The 24084-nt window shown below is 40.5% G+C and overlaps 1 protein-coding gene across 2 annotated transcripts in view; it reads right to left on the bottom strand.

The window, feature by feature from the left end:
• LOC126213424 (zinc finger protein 99-like) overlaps positions 1–24084 on the bottom strand; it is a 126294-nt gene that overhangs the window by 32479 nt on the left and 69731 nt on the right. Inside the window, exon 7 of one of the 2 annotated variants that reach the window (XM_049941164.1) lies at positions 10202–10239. In XM_049941164.1, the coding sequence (XP_049797121.1) occupies positions 10202–10239 (38 nt within the window). Of the gene's footprint in view, positions 1–9787; positions 9932–10201; positions 10240–24084 lie in introns of those variants that run through there. The other variant, XM_049941165.1, reaches the window with a different exon arrangement.

The following is a 24084-nucleotide window of genomic DNA, read 5'->3' as shown; positions in this document are numbered from 1 at the left end:
CCACCTAGTGCAGGTAAAATAGTCGAAGTTCAGCCTGAAACACTAAACAGTCTACATCTAGAATATATGAATTATGGTAACTAAATGGAATCATAGATCGATTACAACTGTTTACAGCTTTAGCTGGTGAAGAGATTGCAGATCACATGAACAAAATATTATCGATCTTACCTGGGCTACGAAAATTAGGCATCGTCGAGTAAGTGTGAGAGAGTTGTTCATGAGCTTTACAGACCTGCATGCAGAATAAATCTGATAATACGAGGAATGGATTATGCATGGCAGGCTGATCTCTTGGATATTCAAAACTACTTACAATCAAATAATGGTGTCAAGTACATTCTCGCAGTCACAGACACATTCCAATTTCACTTGGGCCTTACCTTTGAATGTAAACACAGGGAAGGAGGTTTGAGAGGTTTCTGAACAGTTGTTGCAGACAGGACTGAATCGACTGTCCATCAACCTTGAAGACATATGATGGAAGTGAATTTTACGATAGACATTTCAAAGCAGAATTCGAATTAAGTGGGATAAGCCACTACTCAACATTCTCATATTTGGAAACAGTATTGCCAAATGGTTGAACTGGACCATCAAAAATTGAATGTGGAAGCAATTTAATCTTCAATGTATGTTCAAATGGCTGAACATACAGCCAAAAATCATTGACGAGTATAATCGCATTATTCACCACAGAATTAAGAGCAAACCTATTGAAGTCACAAAGGAATTACAAGAAAGCTTTGAACCCAATATGTTAGTTATAGAGCGGATCATATGATGTCAAAGGAACAGGGCATTGATGAAATGGCTTAGTTTCTCTTCAAAGCTCAACAGCTGGGTGAACACCCACAATTTGCTATGTAATTCGAAAAGCAAAGCTGAAACCAGGCAGTAGTGTGACATGAGTGCTACGAAACGTATCAACAAAGTTGGAGGTGGTATTCTCGAGAATCAGCCATCAGAAGTGTATATCTCTGGATACAATTTCTGTGGAGCTGGAACAAAACTAAAATAGCACCTAGCTTATGGTGATAAGGGCTTTAATGCATTGGACAATGTATACAAAGTGCACATCATTGCCTACACTACAAAGATCACCGTATTGCAGAGCAAATATTCATTGATAAGGCTACACAGGTATGTCAGGGAACAGATATTCATGCAGCACAAGCTATTTCTGAACATGTGGTTGATAAGGCAATGTTTGCTCGAACTTAAATTGGGTACTGGACTAACCGTCAAGCATTACTGAATTCAGTTCACTGTATACTAAAGAAGAAGAAAAACCTATGGGATATTTAAAAAATTGGTGACAGCTGCAAAAGGTGCCTTTAGGCAGAAAGAAGGAAGGAAATGATGTGTTAAAACGCCCACGTTCCTACAAATATCAAAGACATCTGGTGGAATAATTCTGTTTCCGATACCTGCATTTGCTGGGCTGTCAGCTACTGGTTTCATTAGCTAGGAGAGCTGATATAGTTCAAGCAGTACAGAACGCCCGAAAAAGCGAAAAGTAATTATAAGCAGCTGAAAGGCATAATATGACCATGGAGGCCATTGCTATAGGTAAAGGCCTATATTTACAATACAGGAAATGGCTTTGGTTGTACATAAAGGCCCACAGCAATGATACTGGAAAAAAGGATTAATAACACAGATCTGGTTAAACTCGTCAGCAAACTTAAAATCACGAGATTTTGCAGCGTGTTTATAAAGGATACATTGCCTAAGACAATGTGGAAATCCAAGAAACATGGAACTGTCAATTTAGATGTTGTTTGGGGTATGGAGCTCTTGGTGATTTAAAGCCACCTGAAGAACTGTGTTGTCACTTCACCAATAGGAACCAGCTGATGTACGATGTTCGACGCTACCATGACTTCAGTTCATACCTCTGAGGATATTTCTGCATGATATTTTTCCTGAAAATTGCATAAAAACAAGCAGCATGCAAGTCTCCACGTCATTTGAATCTGCGATGTAATTATGTTCACTCTAATCCTAATTGGTTTAAATTGAAAGCAAACTGATTTCCTCCAATATATATGCAGGGGGTAGCGATTTACAGCATTGACTGACTGGAAACATACGAAATCATAGCTAACGTCACTGAATTAATAATAAATTGCATCTAGAGAATTGGGAAGTTGTGTCAATGCCTCTTGGCACTTGCAACACTGACAATTCATATGTATACTTGAAACGTTTTGTTAAGGGATTTGAGGTATGAGGTGAAGGCAAACGTTAATATGTTTAAATCAAAGATAGAAACAAAACACATTGCGGACTTCATTCACAAATATTTAATAGGATAATCACTAGGTTTCTCAGAGGGACAAGTGATGGTGCATAATACTGATAAAATTTTTGAGTTATCAACTGATGAACCAACTGCCAGTCAGTACAATTCGTGGAGAGTGTAATATTGTAATGAATTTTGTACCTCGACGACAGATTAGTCCATATTATTTATGCATTTTTTCCTATAGTGAGTCTTGCTTATAAAAGTGAAGAAAATGACGTCCACAATGAATATGGGCTGCTACATGAAGCAAAGGTGGCGAAGGGTTCACAACCATCAGGAATGTGGCAGGTACTGTGAAGTTAAGCTGCAAAGCAGAAGCCAAAAGTCAACTCCACGAGGTAACTGAGATGAATGGCATGACCCATACTAGAAGGCAAGGGAGTCATGGAATGAGAGGGAATAAGATGAGTGATCAGGCGTGAAAGAGAAACGGAATGCCTGTCCACTGAGGAGGACATCATGCCAGTATGACTAGTTGTTCAGCATCTTCTGCATTGACTCTCATACGGGCTCGCGTAAAAGCCACCAGTGGTAAAACATATTCCATGATGGTGGAGTGTGTTAAGACAGCAAATGATGAACAGAAGTGCAGAGGAATGAACTAAACACCCACAGTCTAGTTATGAATGGACATGGTATTTTAAAAAAATGGAGGAGGTTGGTCTGATCCACTCCCCTGGAAGTACCACTTAGGAGATGTAGGACACTGAGGAACTGGGTACCATGTACAGCCGGGTAAGAATACATGGGAGGACCAAGTAAGTTTCCTATCAGATATTAGCTACAGGAATTTTCTAGTTTCAATGAATGGAAGAACGAAAGGTGCAAGATGTAAAGATGGTGTAAGAAACTCATTACGCAGCCAAAAATTCATACAAAAGGTTTTGGCAGTGGAAAAGTCAAAGCCACTGTCCATGCTTCACGAGAAAAGAAGATAGGAACGACGCTGAAGACGCCACACAAGGAGACACGTTTGTGTGGAACTGTAACAGAGTGTAAAATCCTTGGCGAAAAGGGAGCTGAGACGCCTGTTGGGTGATTCCATAATATGGTTACTTGGGATAGCAAAGACAATGATACCCAGGACGAGCATTCAGGCAACCCGTTTTCGTGGATAAATGTGTGTGACAAGTCAAACGATATAAACCTTGAGACAACTTTGTCTTTCAAAACTTCCTCTAGTAAATGGGGCAGACAGCTTCTAAAGTCCCAAATGTACGGACTACAGAGGATACCAGCCCTCTAGCAGATGTATCAGGACGATGGTTCAAAATGTGGAGAGCATATCTCTGCAAGCGAATCATATTGCTGCATGCCTCAGTCCACCAGGGACCAGGACACACTACAGTAAACTTGAAGTGCACAGTGGGGAACATTCTTCGGCGATAAGGATAACATTTGGAAGACACTTTATGTGATCATCACAGCTGTGTAAAGGTCGTGAGGGAGGGGTATAGCCTACAGTCGGCCTTAGGATGTCAAAGTTAGCGTAAGGAGGGCTATGCGTGAAGTTTTCAGTGAATTCGAAAGTAAAATTCTATGTACCGATTTGACAGAAAACCCTAGGAAGTTCTGGTCTTACGTTAAATCAGTAAGTGTATCGAAAAAGCATATCCTGACACTCTGGGATGATGATGGCATTTAAACAGAGGATGACACACGTAAAGCTGAAATACTAAACACCTTTTTCCAAAGCTGTTTCACAGATGAAGACCGCACTGCAGTTCCTTCTCTAAATCCTCGCACGAACGAAAGTATAGCTGACATCGAAATAAGTGTCCAAGGAATAGAAAAGCAACTGAAATCACTCAACAGAGGAAAGTCCACTGGACCTGACAGGATACCAATTCGATTCTACACAGAGACATGAAAGAACTTGCCCCCCTTCTAACAGCCCTGTACAGCAAGTATCTAGAGGAACGGAAGGTTCCAAATGATTGGAAAAGAGCACAAGTAGCCCCAGTTTTCAAGAAGGGTCGTCGAGCAGAAGCGCTGAAATATAGGCCTATATCTCTGACATCGATCTCTTGTAGAATTTTAGAACATGTTTTTTGCTCGCGTATCATGTCATTTCTGGAAACCCAGAATCTACTCTGTAGGAATCAACATGGATTCCGGAAACAGTGATCGTGAGAGACCCAACTCGCTTTATTTGTTCATTAGACCCAGAAAATATTAGATACAGGCTCCCAGGTAGATGCCATTTTCCTTGACTTCCGGAAGGCGTTCGATACAGTTCCGAATTGTCGCCTGATAAAGTATGAGCCTACGGAATATCAGACCAGCTGTGTGGCTGGATTGAAGAGTTTTTAGCAAACAGAACACAGCATGTTGTTCTCAATGGAGAGACGTCTACAGACAAAGTAGCCTCTGGCGTGCCACAGGGGAGTGTTATGGGACTATTGCTTTTCGCAATATATATAAATGACCTAGCAGACAGAGTCGGAAGTTCCATGCAGATGATGCTGTAGTATACAGAGAAGTTGCAGCATTAGAAAATTGCAGCGAAATGCAGGAAGATCTGCAGCAGATAGGCATATGGTGCAGGGAGTGGCATCTGACCCCTAACATAGACACACATAATGTATTGCGAATACATAGAAAGAAGGATCCTTTATTGTATGATTATATGATGGCGGAACAAACACTGGTAGCAGTTACTTCTGTAGAATGTCTGGGTGTATCTGTACAGAACGATTTGAAGTGGAATGATCATATAAAATTAATTGTTGGTAAGGCGGATGCCAGGGAGAGATTCATTGGGAGAGTCCTTAGAAAATGTAGTCCATCAACAAAGGAGGTGGCTTACAAAACACTCGTTCGACCTATACTCGAGTATTGCTCATCAGTGTGGGATCCGTACCAGGTCGAGTTGACAGAGGAGATAGAGAACATCCACAGAAGAGTGGCGGGTTTCATCACAGGGTTATTTGGTAAGCATGATAGCGTTATGGAGATGTTTAGCAAAATCAAGCGGCAGACTCTGCAAGAGAGGCGCTCTGCATCACGGTGTAGCTTGCTGTCCATGTTTCGAGAGGGTGCGTTTCTGGATGAGGTATCGAATATATTATTGCTTCCCCCTACTTATACCTCCCGAGGAGATCACGAATGTAAAATTAGAGAGATTCGAGCGCGCACGGAGGCTTTCCAGCAGTCCTTCCTGCGAACCATACGCGACTGGAACAGGAAAGGGAGGTAATGACAGTGGCACGTAAAGTGCCCACCGCCACACACCATTGGGTGGCTTGCGGAGTATAATGTAGATGTAGAAATTTGCACTCAGGTGGGGTAGGAATCGGCGCATGGATAGCACACAGGAAGTGATCACTTGAGTATGTGTCAGAGGGAATGGGTCATTCCAGGTTGATACAGCGCGCGTCGCTATCCTGTGATCTCGTTTAGAGCGCACGCTATAATCGATTATAGTTCGCTGTTCTAGTGCGGGTGGCACTCATATGTGGTGATTTGCTATTATGTCGCGGGCGTGTGTTCGTGGTGGCTGGTGGAAAGTGAGAGGGTAGTCGGTTTCTGGATATTGCATGGAACGTGAAGTTCGCTCTGCCTGACCTGCTGGTGACTAGCACTAAGTTGGTTGTACTTCGCAATATGAGCAGAGTGGTCTGGAGCGGATCAACTCGCCGCTGTGCTGGCCATGCGGTGGTGATTAATTGGTGTCTGTGTACTTGTTCTGCCTGCCTGTCCGATGTGGAGGTCCGGTGGGGTCCTGTGATACTCTGGCCCAGAGACAACTAATTGCTAAATTTTGGAGTCGTCTGCCAGGTTAGGGTGTGAGCTCGGTTGGCTCGTCAGATTTTCCGCTGGAAGCTCCAGCTGCGGTTTCTGAACTTCATTCTGATGTGGAACGGCGTTATTGGAAGTTGATGCTGTGTGTGTGTGTGTGTGTGTGTGTGTGTGTGTGTGTGGCACATTACGATATTCATTGGTACTAATTTATTTGCTCAACTGGAGTATCTTTTGTTTATACCGCTGAGTGGGTCGTTACCCACCCGGTCTGCTCAGCGTAACCTTTGGTGGTGCCTGTATGTTCCTTTTTGAAGGAATTCATGTAGGTGGTTCCTGTTACCTGCCCGGAGTTGCGTTCATGTATGGCATATTTGGCATTTGACAAGTTAGGTAAAGTCTGCCTAAGGAAGGCGGTTTTGGACAGTATACATATAGTGAATTACTTCTGCTTATAATATGGTCTTCTGGGACCTGAACAACACGATCTCGTCAATTTGGTTTGTGTCACAGCATTTAGTGGTATGTTCCGTATTTTTATCTTACTGTGTTATTATTAACTTGGTGGAATAGTCGCGTTTGGTGTTGGTAAGGCACTTCTAAGACTGTGGTTTCACTATTCATGTGCGCTTGGCTTTTATTGTTTTCTTTATTAAGATTTGTGTGTGTTGGCTTCTGGCACCTGTTAAGAGCGCCTGAGTTAACGGCACTGTGGTTATGTGCTGTCGGGATGTTATATTGTTATTTCATTTTTGAATTTTATCTTGTGTTGATATTATCTGTCGTGTGTTACAGAACATAACCAAGGTGCAGTTGTGGGAGGCATGTCGGGGAGCTCTCAGCATTTATTTCGGGGACTGTTTCTAGTGGGAAGGCTCTGAAGTGTGAGAGCTCGGTCGTCTGTGATTGTGTTGGGAGTTGCCCTTGCCCTTTCGTTGTATCAAATTATTATTTTGTTATTATATTTATTGGTTGTATGTTGTGCTTCTTTTATTTTATGGTGCCAAGTGCCATTATCTTTCTCAAAGCTCTTTTATATAAATGATTTTAAATTGTAATGCCAAGTTAACTTATTATTGGATCTTGGTCTGAGGTATAAAATCTTTTAAAGCACCATTGTAATTTGTTCTTGCAGAATAAATTTATCTTATTTTATGGTGCCGAGTTGCCATTATTATTAATGTTTTTTAGTTTATTGCTGCCCTTAATGTTTTCCGATTTTATGGTGCCAACTGTCATCATTCTTAAAGGTTTTTGTAAATGATCTTAAGTTGTATTACCAAGTTAACTTATTATTGGATTTTGTCTCTTGGCTAAACTCTAAAAGCTGTTTGGGGATTATTGGGTGGAAATCCTTGGATAGTTGTCCTATAAGAACGCACATTCCAAAGATGACAGGCGAGCTGGACAGTGCAGAACAAGAAGTCCAAATGGTAAGAAATGTGCATGAAATCTGAAAGGAACGTGGGTGCTCTAGTGGTAAGAGATGATTCAGAAGGTCAGCTAAGAGGGAACCTCTTGGGCAGGTTCTCTAAGAGCCCAAAGCAGATGGTGGGCAGTGAAGTGGCCAAGCAGCAAAAAGGAGTGAGGGAGCTGACCAATGAGCTAGGGTAAGTCCGACTTGGTAACAGCAAATGATGGAGAGGTGTAGATCTTGCAAAGAGAAAAGGTGAAATGAGGAAGGGAAATGCTGACTGCAACAGCTAGCAGTCGCATGTTAAATGAGATGGATGGCCAGCATGGCTCCCACATGAGGTGGAATGCTGTCCTTGGGGGGACAAGGTCACAGAGGACCAGAAAGAAACATGAAAGGTCAAATGGGTTGTGAGGATAATTTTTTTTCTTGGAAGCAGAAAACAAGCAGACACTGTAATTCCAAGAGCAGCTGTAATCTCTCCTGGGATTTAATGCCATGAATTTTCCATTGGAGAAGTCATAATGGGGATTGGGCAAGAGGGAACAAATTAAGATTAGTCACCTTGGTGGCTGCTGAGTGCCAGCCTTCAAAAATCCACTGTTACAGGGGGAAGAGGCTGGAGAATCCTGTTCCATGAGGTCTACAAACATATTGGCTATCTCCCTGGGTCAGTCTGAATTCCAAGACAGAAAATCGGTAGGCAGTGGGCACCAGCAAAATGGAGGTCAGCCAGGTAAGGGTACATATGCCAACACCACTGAAGTGGATCTCCAAGTCAGCGAAGGAGAAGACCATTTGTTTTTGTTAGAGTTCTTAGAACTTTCTAGTTGACAGATGAAGAGTATGTTTTTAGCTGTAGAAAGTCTTTGCACGAGTATTGCTATTGTCCTTTCAGCCTGACAGTTGTGTAGCACGTGATTTCGCCACCAAATGTAAAGATCTGATTGCTTGTTGCGTAGCTGTAGTAGGAGACAGGGATACTATTGTGACCTGTGTGATTTCACTACTGCAACACTGACTTGAAGTTGGAAGTCTTAGTGGGCATATCCTCCGTTACGCACGGCATAGCAAAAATGGTACTGTAAATGCCAGACGGTAAAATGCACGGATTTTGACTAGCTAACAATTGCAAGTGACAGGGTGGGGTTTGATGTCCTTCAATCAGATCTTCTGGATGCTTACTCATTAAGACACTTGGGACATTCACGGGATTACATTTGATACAGCAGAGAGGAGGCGAACAGCTGCCCTCGTGAGCATCTCAGCCAAAAGTAACACACTTGGCCATGTTTTAACTAGATGCATGTTTTATTATAACGTTGACACTTGTACGAACTCATCTGGTTTGGAATGTATGGTTGGACTGTGATTACTTCACAGCCTCCCTTAATCTTTGAGGCACAAACTACTCGAGCAAATGGTAGAAAATGAGTGCACGTGGGTCCGCAGCTCATGGTCGTGCAGTAGCGTTCTCACTTCCCGCGCCAGGGTTCGATTCCCGGCGGGGTCAGGGATTTTCTCTGCCTCGTGATGACTGGGTGTTGTGTGCTGCCCCTAGGTTAGTTAGGTTTAAGTAGTTCTAAGTTCTAGGGGACTGATGACCATAGATGTTAAGTCCCATAGTGCTCAGAGACATTTGAACCATTTTTGAGTGCATGTGGGCATTAAGTTTGCATCCATCTTTATCATAAATGAGAAAAATTTCACAGAGTCTCCAACTGCAACACCTTCCAGAATAAGGCATGCATTAACTGTAGCAAAGAAATGACCCTCTTCAGTGTGCGATACCATGAGGAACCAAGGTGCATTTGGGAGGGCCTTCAAATCTATAGCCTCATTCTGTTTATGTTTAGTAGACACACGTTAAGATGGTGATTGATACATTGCAAAAGAATCCCCCATGATTGCCAACATCTCCAATGGCATGCTCTTTCCAACTGGGAACCCCCTCAGAGGGGGCTTCACCCACCGTAAATAATTGTTCGCACCTCAGGTCACACCCCCCAAACTCCTGACAGAGGGACCAATTGGCATTTGGGAAGGTAACAGCTCAGGCACTCACCCTTCTGGGCCTGACCTGTATCAGAGGGTACATGAGAACCCTACCCACTGATCTGGAGCTGCCAATTATGCATTACTTTGTCACCTGTAATGTGTCTAACGAATGGGACAGCCTTCAGGAACACACTAGGACGAAGGAGAAACAAAGAGAATGAGGATTCACCAGTTAAGTCTTCACAGTCTTACTGAAAGTGGCACCAGCTACTTACGTTTCTTCTTGATGGTGGCCTGTAAACCACTGCAAGCTTGTGCGTTACCTGAGCACCACTGCGGCACCGCATTGAGAGAGGTGTTCAACACTATATTCATTAATCTGAAAGGCTGGGAATCATCTCCAATTTTTGGATATATAGCCATTCACCCTTTCTTCTAACTTGTTCTACTGCAGTATGATATTAGCTTGTGCCCATCAAGATGAATTTCAGTGATTTCATGTGGCATTCTGCATTAAACACAATACAGCTGCTGATATGCCACCTGAACTTTTATTTTCCTGTATGGATATCAGACATTTGCTCTATTTATCTAGGAATACTCACATAATGGTTGTTGCAAAGAATAGTATTAATGAATCATTACGGTAGTGCATTTTATAACTGAAGTACTCTCACAATTAATAAACAAAAATTTATATTTCTGAAAGAGTTCTGCAGTGAATTATGAAAACTTACCTTGCACTATCAGATGCACATCTTATTGAGGTTTCCACCTGAAATATTTGAAGAAATGGCCAGTGATTTACAACTGATGAGACAGTAAATACATAGAATTCTATTAACGCCCACCAACATGTGATTGGTCCACAAAATGCTGTAAGTTAGGCTTGAAAATATCATTTAAGAGGACATGATAAACTGTTGCAGTTAATGAAACAGAATGTTAGTAAGAATTCAGTCTCCATTTTCTCACTGTCTTCAGTACTGTAAATAACTACACAAGCCAGTAATTTGGTTGTAGCCATACTTCCTACTAGACACTTCACAAAGGAAAGTGACCAATAACATCTTTAATCTGTTATGCACTTACACTTTGTGTAAAATTTTCTTTAACTTTTTTTCCGTTATGAAAACTGCCATGCAATGACAGATGAATCCATCATCGTAAGTGACACATTTGGACCTTTGTGCTCTGGGCAGCCCAGACCAACTTGCAGAGGTGAGGAGTGACACCTAAACCCAACCTTAAGTTCACACCAAAACTACATACAGGCTTGGACCATTAAATATACAAACATTAATAAATACTGGCAAACTCAAAATAGTTTCACACATTGTAAATGGACAAGTTAAAATTGGCATTACAAAATATCACATTCACAGATGAAGAAATACCACAATCAGAGAACTGTAGATTCTTCACAGAGAACACAGGGAAGAAATTCGCAAAACTACTACAGAACTAGGCTCTGCATTCATAAATGGCAATTATGTTGCAAACGGTACCAAATTTTTTGGGAGGACAACGGTTCAATCCCACGCCCAACCATCCAGATTTAGGTTTTACATGATTTCCCTAAATCACTCCAGGCATATGCTGGGATGGTTCCTTTGAAAGGGCATGGTCGACTTCCTTCCCCATCCTTTCCTAATACGATTAGACCATTGACCTCGCTGTTTTGCCTCTTCCCCCAAACAATCCAAAATCCAAATTTTTCATTACCTCCAGAAGTCTCTCTCCCTGCAATAATTGAATATTTAGGTGAAAGGTACACAATAATTAATGCACATGCACCAATAGATCAGGATAACAATGCAGAAGGTAAAACAGTCCTCAGAACAATGTTGAGAAGCATCTGATGAAGTTCCAGAGGAAAACATACAGATTTTATTTAACTTTTATCCTCAGACTGGCACAGAGTGGAGATTAGAACATTATCTGCCCAAACTGCTATTAAATGAATTTATTCACAACTGGAATTTTGACTGTTATGCCATTCTCAAGTGACAGCTTACTATGAACTAAGTCAGTGTTATTAAATGTCATGCTTAGTGCTTGGGGACTGGATATTAAGATGTGCAGTATGACATGACTTTGATAGAAATTAGTACATGAAGTACTACCAATTTCTAGGCATACAGATTACAAAGACTCCCATCTTGTAAAGAAAATGGAATTTGTAAACATGGTTAACACAAGGAAAGCATTACCTCAAAAGGAATTATAAAGGATTCAGACATCACACTGAGCTACCACTTGAGAATTGTACAACTGCCAAATTAATTTTGAATAAGTACATTCCACATCAGTCCTGGTAGAAAATGTTTTCATTTATGAATGTCTGCCTGACTATATGTAAGAAAAAAGGAAAACTGCAAAGAAAAAGACCACTAAAAAGATACGAGGACAACAATAATATGATTTGAGAATATCAAACAGCTTGTGTGCCAGTAACAAAGCACAATTCCAAAAAGATGATGAATTCCAGAGTCAGACATAGATACCTGTTGAAATTGACCATTACCACTGAATAATAAAAGTAAGATTGCTGGCCTAGAATAACTGATAACCATGTTCACATAAGATTCAATGAAATTCCATGAAAAGTTCAAGGAGACAACAGCAGAATTCTAAAATACAAGATATATCAGAGATGGCTTAGGACAGGATGGTCCTGTGAAGGCCAAATTGATAGAGGACTAAAGGAGCAAAATACTATTGGAATACATCTGTAACATTTTAGAAGGCCTATGACTATAAAGCAAGACTGCTTTATTTCAAAATTCTTAAAGAATCTGAAATACAGAAGACAACACGGGTCTTCTTAAAAGAACTGACAGCCTCATTTGAGATAAGAACCAACTATAGCCAAGGCAATGTACTAACTCCATTCTTCTTTCAGACTATACTAGAAAAGTGAATATTGAACAGATGGAGCAGTTGTCAGAATCTACTACCAGAAGCTGAATACTACTTGGTTAGAAAATTGATAATTTCAAAATTGTTTGTTCAAATTTTGTAGATAATTTAGCAATGCTGACAATGTAGAGAAACCACAGAACAGAGAGAAAGAAAAAACAGTAGGAAAAGCATGACTACTCGTCTCCTCTGATAAGCAGCAGTGAAGCAGTAATGGGTAACTAAGGACTGCAACATCCCTATCAAATACGAAGTGTGGGAGGGTCAGGGGAAGACAAATTTAAGGATCTATGAGAAGTCATGTAGCCAAATGGTGGGGAAACTGGAACCACAAGAGGAAGACTATAAAAGATGGACTCTGCATTTCAGTTAACAGAAGATGTTTATAGTAAAAATTCATTCTCCAAAATTGCAGAACCTCCAACTTGCAAGGTAGTCATTTGGCCAAAATACACATCTGTATCACACGGAATACACATCTATATCACAAATACTAATTTTAGAATCAACAAAAGATAGTGAAAATTACGAAAAAGAAAAGATATTAGGAAACAAAATACAACCACAAACATTTAAATTCAGAAACAATACAGAAGTATAGATAAATATGTAGAAAAATAACTGGAGACAAAATTTGGCATACAAGGTTAATGAGTCTTAGCATACTGAAAAGAAAAACTGTGTAGCAGTACTAAAACCATTAAAAAATCTCAATGCCTTACAAGAGTGCACAAAGACCTACAAGAAACTTGTATAAATTAGCAAGATATTTAAAACCAAACCAAATACAGAAACAGGATTGAGTTGGTAAATTCTCCACAGCTTAACAGTTCCAAAAAGACAAGATAGAAACTGAACGTCAGGTGCATGGAAAGAAAAATGTGTACAGAAGAAGGAGTACCATAAATAAATGTAAAACCTTAGCTGGCCTGTAATTGATCAGGAAAAAAATTTTCCATATTTGTAGTACCTTCTCAGTAATGCATAGTGATCGTATATGTACTGCAAACAAGTTGCCGCAAGCAGCTCAAAGAGTCTCTGCAAATATGCAGATAACAGTATTTGGAGTGTTTTGTTAGGCTACAGCAGTGATCAGAAATATTTTGCAGTGGTGGTGTTATGCTGTCAGTACTGCTTGCATGCAGTAACAAAAGAGCAATGCATTCAAGTGTCACTCCATCAAGAGCTGCACACTGCTGTGGTTACATATCTAGTGAACAAATAAGATCATACAACAACAATGTACGTATCTATTCCTTTAGCTCTAAAGTTTGTAACTTGCCTTGATGGTATGGTATCCAGTAACTACTATGACTGAGGTATTCACTCAGTGATTGTTTTCTAGCAGAGAACTAGAAGTATAGCAAAACAGAACACTCGCTTGATGTGGGACAAGCTGTTTTGCATGTCTTCAAGATTGGGAGTACTTCTATGGAGTATGGCATATCACAACCACAAACAAGTGTGCACAGTCAATAGCAAAAACATGAAACAACAGTAACCAATGAGCCAAGGTCAGGTCATCCCTGAAGAGAGAGGAGGAAGGACAGAATGATTTGTACGCAATCAGCTGGTGTTCCAAGAGAAACATCTCAACGAAGCTTGTGAATCCCTGTAACATGTTCATTGTACTGGTGCATTTCTTCTGACAATTGAATCCAATGTTACTAGATAGAAATAGATTTCCTGCTGCATTGGATATATGGCCATTTTTAAGGCAACCGGGAATTTTGACTGGAATACTGGACTTGTTATATTAAATTTGAGTATAACACACCTCAATTTTGGAGGCAATTTTTTGAAGAAACAAATGAATTTTATAAACTGCAATATATGGTATCAAGTCTTTGAAAGCACCACTGGAAATTAATTTGAACAAATAATGAAGGTAACTGAAAATCCGTCATGCATTCAAACTTTCAAAAATTATACGTGAGATAGTAATGTGAATCTACCATCAAATGCACAGGATTGATTGACACTGAACATTTCCCATTTAACATTGAAACATGAAAATCTATACATTTAATATTTTGCTCTGGTGAACTATGTTCCTTTAAATACTTCCCTTCTTGCAACAAATTTATCCCTATATGGAACACTATCTTCTGCGGACTGCAACCATTTTAATAACTACTTCCCCCTCTAAGACTTCTACTTGGATTTGTAGTTCTTCGATATTCTGAGTAATATGTAATACTGCTGGTTTTCTACTTCAGCTATCTGCATTCCCATGCTTCTTCTCAGTTTTATGAATAAGTTCAAAATCAAATTCGCTTAGCCTTGCTGCCCATCATGTCAACCTATTGGGAAGGATTCTGTAACCCCAACTATTTTAATGTCGTATGATCTGTTATTACTCTGAATGTTTTACTGTACAGATAAAATTTGAAGTATGAAAGTCCATAAATAAGGTTAACTTCCCATTCTCCATTGTGGAATAACTTCATTCTTCAGAATTCAGTTGCCTTGAGCGTAAGCTACTGGATGTTCTACACATTCTACCTCTTGGCTGGTGCTTGAATTTACGCATCACATAATAAAACAAATTCTGTATTAAAATCTGGAAATGCTACAATTGGACTCAATGTTTAAGCTGCTTTTAGCCCCTCAAAAGCATGCTGGCACTTCTGACCACACAAATTTAGTACCCTTCTTCTAAGAATTGTCAACCTTTTGACAGTATCCACACATCCTTTTACGAACTGGTGGTAATAGTTCACAAGTCCAGAGTGACTGCATCTCTTGTACAGATTGTGGTACGGGAAATTTCCATACACCTCTAATTAATCTTGGTCTGTGTTACATCCATCTTTTAATATGTCCTAGGTATGCTATCTATTCCATCAAAAAGTCACAATTTTTTGTACTCACTGTTAACTTCACTGCTTTTAACCTTAGGAATACTTCCCTTAAGCACTGCATATACTGTCTGCTGTCACTTCCATAGACGATTATTCCATCAAGATACACAGCGACTACGAAGGCTTTCCCGGCGTAATATTCTTCTCGGGTATGCAGCCGGATCATGACGTCTTCAAGACAATATTTCTGCGGTCCAAATGGCCGCCATCGTCAGGTGAGAGCGCTAGTGCACAATCTCGCCGGAACTGACTTCCCAGCGCAAGCGGCAGCCCATATATAGGCCGCAGAAAACCCACAATGCGTGCGCGAGAAGGTGCCGTAGCTGCCCTCTAGTGCAGTAAACATGCCGCGCCGCCGGTGGTGGAAAGAGGCGAAATCGAGATATCGCTGTCAAAAATAAAAGAAATTTTAAAAAATTCTATTCCGACGATTGAGACGCAGACCGTTGTTTTTTAATGTCAGATAACACCGGGTCCCAAGTCTTACTTAAAAGATAACCCTTGTCTCTATTAATAAGATTGTCGGATAAACGAATCTCTATGGATTCTTTTAAAACACAGTCCCAATAGCGAGATGCAGGGGCAACCATTTGTGTCGCATCATATTGCATTCTGTGTCCCTCGGTGAGACAGTGCTCCGCCACTGCGGATTTCTCGGGTTGAAGCAGCCATGTGTGCCGCTGATGCTCAACACATCGGTCCTGAATGGTCCGGATCGTCTGACCAATATAAGCCTTCCCACAGTGGCAAGGGATCTTGTACACACCGGGCTTCCTCAAACCCAAGTCATCCTTAACAGAGCCAAGAAACGCTCTAAGCTTCACCGGCGAACGAAAAATACTTTTGATGTGATATCTTTTTAGAATTCTTCCTATCTTTGAGGAAATGCTCCCAGCAAAAGGCAGAAAAGCCACCGATTTGCAGGTATCTTCTGGTGGTTCAGGCGATGGTCCAAACTGGAAAGCACGACGGATCTGTTTATCTGTATAGCCATTCTGCTTGAACACAACCTTAAGGTGGTCCAATTCTTGTGTCAAGCTTTCTGCATCTGAAATGGCATAAGCTCTTCTCGCCAACGTTCGCAGGACCCCTGTACGCTGCAACGATGGATGACAGCTAGAAGCATGCAGGTAACGGTCCGTGTGCGTAGGCTTACGATAAACACTGTGTCCCAATGTCCCATCATCCTTTCTGTACACCAGAACATCCAGAAACGGAAGCTTTCCATCACTTTCCACCTCCATGGTAAACTTGATGCTAGGATGCAGGGAATTAAAATGATCTAGGAGGCGGTCAAGAGCCTCTCTCCCACGAGGCCACACCATAAATGTGTCGTCAACGTACCTCCAGAAACAGGTTGGTTTTAAGGACGCCGTCTTCAGCGCCATGTCCTCCAAATCTTCCATAAAAAGGTTGGCGACTATTGGGGACAGTGGGCTCCCCATAGCCACTCCGTCAGTCTGTTCAAAATATTTGTCATTGAATAAAAAGTACGTCGACGTCAGCACGTGGCGACAAAGCCTGCTTGTGTCCTCATCCAGTTTCTCACCAATTAATTGCAAGGATTCTTCCAGAGGAACCCGGGTAAAAAGCAACACGACATCAAAGCTCACAAGCAAATCGCAGGGACTAAGAGACAAGGACTTCAATCTCTGAATAAACACCATAGAATTGGGAATGTGATGTTCGCATTTACCGACGTGAGGGCCAAGAACAGATGCTAAATACTTGGCTAGATTGTAGGTAGGAGCACCCAAGTTACTCACGATCGGACGAAGCGGGACCCCTTTCTTATGAATCTTGGGTAGGCCGTATAGTCTCGGTGGCACGGCAGCACCAGGACGAAGTTTTATGAGAACGTCGTCAGGTAAAGAACTCTTCTTCAACAGTGAAAGCGTCTTCCGTTTTATCCGTTCAGTTGGGTCGTCCTGCAATGTTCTGTATGCTGAGTCCTCAAGTAAGAGATCCATCTTTCCCAGATAGTCATCACGTGATAGAACCGTTGTGTTGCCTTTGTCGGCTGGTAGAACTATCAGATCCTCGTCTTCTTTAATGGATCGGACGGCTGCCCTGTCGAGAGAGGAGATGTTACTCCGTGGAGGCGGCGCCCGCCACAATGTATGCGAGACCTCTTGCCTAATCTCTTCAGCTTGGCATTCTTCTGACAATTGAATCCAATGTTACTAGATAGAAATAGATTTCCTGCTGCATTGGATATATGGCCATTTTTAAGGCAACCGGGAATTTTGACTGGAATACTGGACTTGTTATATTAAATTTGAGTATAACACACCTCAATTTTGGAGGCAATTTTTTGAAGAAACAAATGAATTTTATAAACTGCAATATATGGTATCAAGTCTTTGAAAGCACCACTGGAAATTAATTTGAACAAATAATGAAGGTAACTGAAAATCCGTCATGCATTCAAACTTTCAAAAATTATACGTGAGATAGTAATGTGAATCTACCATCAAATGCACAGGATTGATTGACACTGAACATTTCCCATTTAACATTGAAACATGAAAATCTATACATTTAATATTTTGCTCTGGTGAACTATGTTCCTTCTAAGTCAAGAGAAATGCCCATAACCTACTATCCATTGGGGTTACTTTCCTGTGAGAAAAGGCCGACAACTGTGAGGCAGTATTTAAATTCACATCCATGTAACTTTTGCACTTGAATCTTTAAGCAATTTTAGGACTTTCCCAAGGTCAGTGCTATGATGGCAAGTAGAATTTTTGTCACACATTTAAACATAATCATAAACTCATTGACAAACAAAAGATGAATGCGGCCAAAATTAGTGAGGGACAGCAATAAACAAAGGATGCAACAAATCAAAGATTCTAACTCTGCTGACTGATCTCAAAAAATCAGATGCATAGCCAACTGCTAATTTGTCACTTTCCAGCTATAAAATATTATTCACAAATATTATACAGAAAAACACTAAAATTGAATTCAACAGCACTATTTCAAACTGTGCAGCCCAACTTCAGGTGTTAAATAGAGCCCTGTATAGTTTTTCATTAATTAATTTTATAAACACTGATTACAATAATGTTAATAGTACTACATGTAAGCCAAAATTGCCACAAGCATAAACAATACATCAAACTGTACAGTGAATACATAGTTTGACTGGAACTCAACTGGATCCAGGGTATCTACAATTTGATTAGAACTACTCAATTAATTTGACCAGAGCTAAATGTACTCCACAATTCCATACACCAAAAGACAGCATATTTTACACTACACCCTTATCCTTATCAAATGTGTATTAGATACTTTTTTGACAAATTAACTATTATGCAGTGTGATCAAGATGTGTCAAGTTGAATTGGTTGTAATTCAAACTTGGTAAGTGCTATGTAGTAACCTAAAGCACCATGTAAATGAGCAGGAAATTACAATCTCACCTGATATGACAAGTTTGTTTGTATAGAAATATTTCCTTGTATTTAATTACTGTAACAGTTGCATATGATGGCAATTTATCATGTTTTAACTGATAATTAATGTAGTATTTATCTCAGAATGTTTCGTAAGGTTCTAAAGCGACCAGCATGGGAAGGTACTTATCTCAAGCCAGGCTTCACAAAATCCTCACCAGAGTACCAACTAATCCAGGAGGTTAATTGAGGAAGGACGATGGGGAAAATACAGAGACAGCACATGAGACACTGGAACTGCTCCTCAAAACTCATTTTCCTCAATATGCTCGGGCGGATAACATAGAGCAGAACGCGAGCCCTGAAAGACAATAGTTCTCAGACACTCAAAGAGAGGACTGGGAATCAGCTAAGGAGTGTGTCAATTTCAGTAAAATCCAATGGGCGGTGGCAACATTCTAATCGGTCAAGTCACCTGGTCCAGATGGAACCGTTTCAGCTCTCTTAAAACAAATAGGAGACAATCTTATAAGAGTCCTTTGCACGTTATTCAGGGTTAGCCTAGCAGTGGGAGTCATTCCCAATGCCTGGAGGACAGTGAAGGTTGTCTTTATTCCAAAGCCAGGGAGAATTGATCATACGAAGGCCAAGGATATGAGAGCAATCAGTTGAGTTAATGTACATGCTGGGGAGAGGAGGCTAACTAGGGCTCCTCTACATTCAAACTCACACACATAACCAGGTAAATCAAGTGAGACAGCTCTCCAACTATTTGTTGGGAGGGTGGAGAAAGCACTTTCCTTTCAAGAAACAGCCCTCTGCATCTTCCTGGGCGTCAAGGGGGCTTTTAGTAACACAACCTTTGATTCCATGGTTAGGTCAACAGAGGTGCATGACCTAGTGACCACTATATGTAGGTGGACTAGGGCCATGCTTAGTGGAAGGAGGGTAGAGGCCACATGATGAATGAAAAAATAGTAATTAACACCACTAGAGGTTGTCCACAAGGAGTGTTGTCCACTTTATTGTGGAACCTACTGGAAAACGAACTCATTGAGGAACTAAATTACAGACGATGCTTTTGCCACGGATACGCAGATGACCTTGTCATAGTAATACCCGGCAAATTTGCTGACACGGTTAGGAATATGGCACAAGGTGCACTGGATATTGTGCAAGACTGGTACATTACATAGGACTTAAACGTTAATCCTAACAAGACTGTTGTGGTACCAATCACGAAGCAGCACATCTAAAGCTTTTTGATGAAACATCTGTGAAGGGGATAGTGAAATATCTAGAGATAATCTTAGATGAGAAACTAACATGGACCCTTCACATTAAGAGCATCCGCTCCAAGGCGAATTGTACTCTAGTGAGTACCAGAAGGTCTTGTGGCAAAAACTGGGGCCTAAGATCCTGATGTATGCACTGGACACACACAACAGTGGGTAGACTTAGGATCTCCTATGAGGCCGTAGTGTCGTGGAAGAATGTACAACAGCAGGCTGCAGCTAAGGAGCTTGCTAAGGTGCACAAACTGGCCTGCTTTGCCACAACAGGCTGAATTAGTAGCACACCAACCACTGGGATGTAAGTCATGCGGGACATGCCTCCACTACATCTTTGGGTTAAGATGAAGGCAGCAGCTGGTGCATACACACTCAAAACTGGTAAAAACTGGATCACATTGGGATATCTAGACACACACACACTAAAATAATGAGGCAAATATAGGAATGGCTTGAGAAATGCCGCCTGACTATATAACAACTCCCAACTGCTTCAACAAGCCTTACAATACAATAATTGGAGGCAGGGAGCAGTGGGAAAACAGTTTGACACCATGCAGAGGACACTGTCTGGTTCACTGATGGGTCAAAATCAGACCAAGGTGCTGGGGGCGGGGTGTACAGGGTTCAGCCAAAACTGGAGGGCATCATCTCTCTAGTAAAACTGGCCTCGGTATTCCAAGCTGAAATTACTGCAATCAAGGCGTGTGTGGAGGAGAATATATATAGGTGCTACAAGGACCATAGCATCTACATCTATTCAGACAGCAAGGTAGCCCTGAAATTATTGGGAGCTCCTGCAGCACAATATATTATTATTGCAGAATGTCACAGGGCTTTGGTGGAGTTAGGGGATTCAATAGCAGAAACTTAATATGGGTCCTTGGTCACTCAGGGATCAGTGGCAATAAAGAAGCTGACAGATTGGCCAGGATGGGGGCAAAGACTCCATTCAGTGGACCGGTACCTGTTCTGATATTCACCAATGCTATGATCAAACGAACTATGGAACTGGCTTAGAAGAAGCACATAGAATACTAGACCAAGGTCTATAAGCAAAAACATGGTAAGGTAACGATGCCAAAGTTGTGCTTTAAAAGATGCTCTGTAACCCTGGGCTCGAAGAAGAAAGAGATTAAACTCATGTTTGGACTGATGACCAGTCATGGGAATTTAAAAAAAAAAAACACCTACATACAATGGGTATAATGGAAGAAGACCATAAATGTAGCATCTCTGATGACAGTGAAGAAACTGCATCACACCTAATCTTCCAATGCATGACATTGGAGAGCAAAGAGACAGAATTTTCAGTGAAACTAGAAGTGAAGAAATTGTGTCTAACAAATAATGGGTAGAGAGACTCCTTGCACTATCTAAGGGCACTGGTTGGCTTTACTAGATATACAGCAAGCAATACTGCACAATAAACTGTTTCGGTGCCAGGTTAGACCAAAGCTGTCTTAGCTTCTCTGCCAAAATCAAATTAAATCCATCATCCTTAGTGAATTTGTGTTCAGGTATTTTTGACAAATTAACTATTATGCAGTGTGATCAAGATGGGTCCAGTTCAACTGGTTGTACTTCGAATTTGGTATGTGCTACATAGTACCTTAAAGCACTATGTAAATGAGCAGGAAATTATCTCATCTGATATGACAAAATCATTTCTATAGTAATATTTCCTTGTATTGACTTATTTTAACAGTTGCATATGATGGCTGTTTATCATGTTTTCACTGATATTTAATGTTAATATTTATCTTAGAATGTTTGGTAAGCTTCCAAAGTGACCAGTATGGGAAGGTGTTTATTTCAAGTTGATTAGTTTCAATAAGAACAATGTACTTTAAATCACTTACTTTAATTAAGTTTTGTAAGATGTTTTGAAAATGACCAGCATGGTATGGTTTCTTGAGGTTTTAAATAAACAGTACTGCTGTGCCTCATAGTCTTTGGTAATGTATGTGTGTTTCTCACATAGTCTGGGCCAGTGAACTGTTACTGTTAAGTCTGCATAGGTTTTCACAGTAGTTGAACCGAAGTCTCTGGGCAGCCAACCAGTTGTGTCATTTCAGCTCTCTAAAATTGTATAGATGATAAGATTTTGAGCAATACATGAGGATTTTGGCATTTTCTCATTCCATTAAATTGTTGTATGTTTTTGTGACTGACGAACTTTCACTTTGCGCAACTGATAGTTCTGTTTTGTAATGAACTTTGATTGACAGTGACACAGCATCACTGATGATTAACACCCAGCTGGACTTAGTTCCGATTTCACATTAGCTTATGTAACTGGGGAATCTGTCAAATATTCATAATTATTCATATAATTGAACTGCATTATCTTCAATCTAACGTGTTTAACCTTGCTATGTGATCCTATATAATTCAATTTAATGATTTTAAGGATGGCCATTTCTATTTTTGTGTCTTACATTGACAGTACACCATTCAACTTATCTTTGTCACTGTGTTTACATTTCCTTATTTAGTTGTCATTGCATTTAAATTCGTTTAAACAACTTGTTTAAGTATACATTAACTATTACAAGATATGCCTAACTTCATACTTTTACATGTTGCTTGACCGACAGGTGGTTTTAACAGGGTAGATACTCAGTGGTAGATGGCCTTGACCCATCCATGGGACTGTAGAGAGACATTCTGAAATCAGTTCTGTTCACTACCCTGAAACTCAATACATCATAGGACCAATTTCAATGCATTAACATTACACATCTTGATTGAATTTTCACAGTAAGCAATCAGCACACAGTGTCAGTAGCTGGACTGAAATCACTATCAGTTGCCCTATTGGCATACAAACTGAAGATAACAGACACAAGGCCAAATATTCAATTTTCTCTTTCAAATCTATTTCATTGTGGAATATCATAATGGAGTTCCTCCTTTCAGTACCGGCGTAAACATCTTAATGACAGATTCTGAGATGATAAATTTTTGCTGATTTTATACTGTGTACTCACTTAATAGAGAAAAGGCACCTGGGCAATATGAGATGGCTGTACAATACCACTCATATTACACTAAACTTGTTCCTTCTCTAACAGTAGCATATCAAACATCTCTGAGCCCATTGAAGTTTCCTAGTGGCTGGAAGAAGGTACCAATCAATCATATTCTCAATTAGTGTCACCTGATAGATGTACATAATCATAGCAAAATGAAACATGTGCATGAATAACGCTGTATGGTATATTTCCAAGTTTTTAGGAAATCGACAAAAACTGTTAATAAAAATGTAATAGATATTTATTGTTTGCAGATGCAGACTGTTGAGAATAGTTGGTTGTGCTTTTTAAAATTGCACTAAGGATAGGTTTTAGAAAATACATAAATGTTAAAATGGAAAAACAGTGTATAGCAACTGATATACAGCATTGCTGTATATCACACTCTACTAGAACTATAAGGTTGCCTAGAGTCTCAAAGTTTTAAATAAAAAAATTATATCAAGATACAAACTAATATTTATAGTAAACTAATTGCTTTGGTCTTAAATAAGTAATAGAACATGAGTTTGTTATGAAGTTGAGCCCAAAGCTGGCACATTACACTCAGTTCGCACACTGAATGTTTTCATAAAATGCCTGGATTTTGATTCCCTGTATTTCATCACATCCAATAGATTGCCTTTCTTCTCCTTACAAGATTCAGTATGATGTGTCGGCAGCTGGGCCAACACCTTGTAGATAGAGGTGGCTTAATGCACGCTAGACTAACGCAGACGGGCGTGAAGTACTGGAACAGGATACGTAATTAATGCTATGAAGAAAAGAACGGAGCTTCTCATATACTTATCTTTAATTTCATTGTGGTACATCGCACAAAGGAGACTTTAATTACTATCACTGTAAGGCTAATGGCGCCTTGCTAGTTCGTAGCCATTAACTTAGCTGAAGGCTATTCCGTCTCTCGGCTAATGAGAGAGAAAGGCTTCGTACGTCTAGTCGCTAGCTCTGTCGTCCGTACAACTGGGCTGAGTTCGAGTCAGTCTCTCGAGACCTGCCTTGTGGTGGTGCTAGGTTTGCGATCACACAGTGGCGACACGCGGGTGCGACATGTACTACAGGACCGCGGCCGATTTAAGCTACCACCTAGCACGTGTGGT

This window comes from Schistocerca nitens, chromosome 11 (assembly GCF_023898315.1).
Source record: "Schistocerca nitens isolate TAMUIC-IGC-003100 chromosome 11, iqSchNite1.1, whole genome shotgun sequence".
In the NCBI taxonomy this organism is placed as follows: Eukaryota; Metazoa; Arthropoda; class Insecta; order Orthoptera; family Acrididae; genus Schistocerca; species Schistocerca nitens.
Note: the sequence above shows the minus strand (reverse complement) of the source record. Positions and strands in the feature narration are given on the sequence as shown.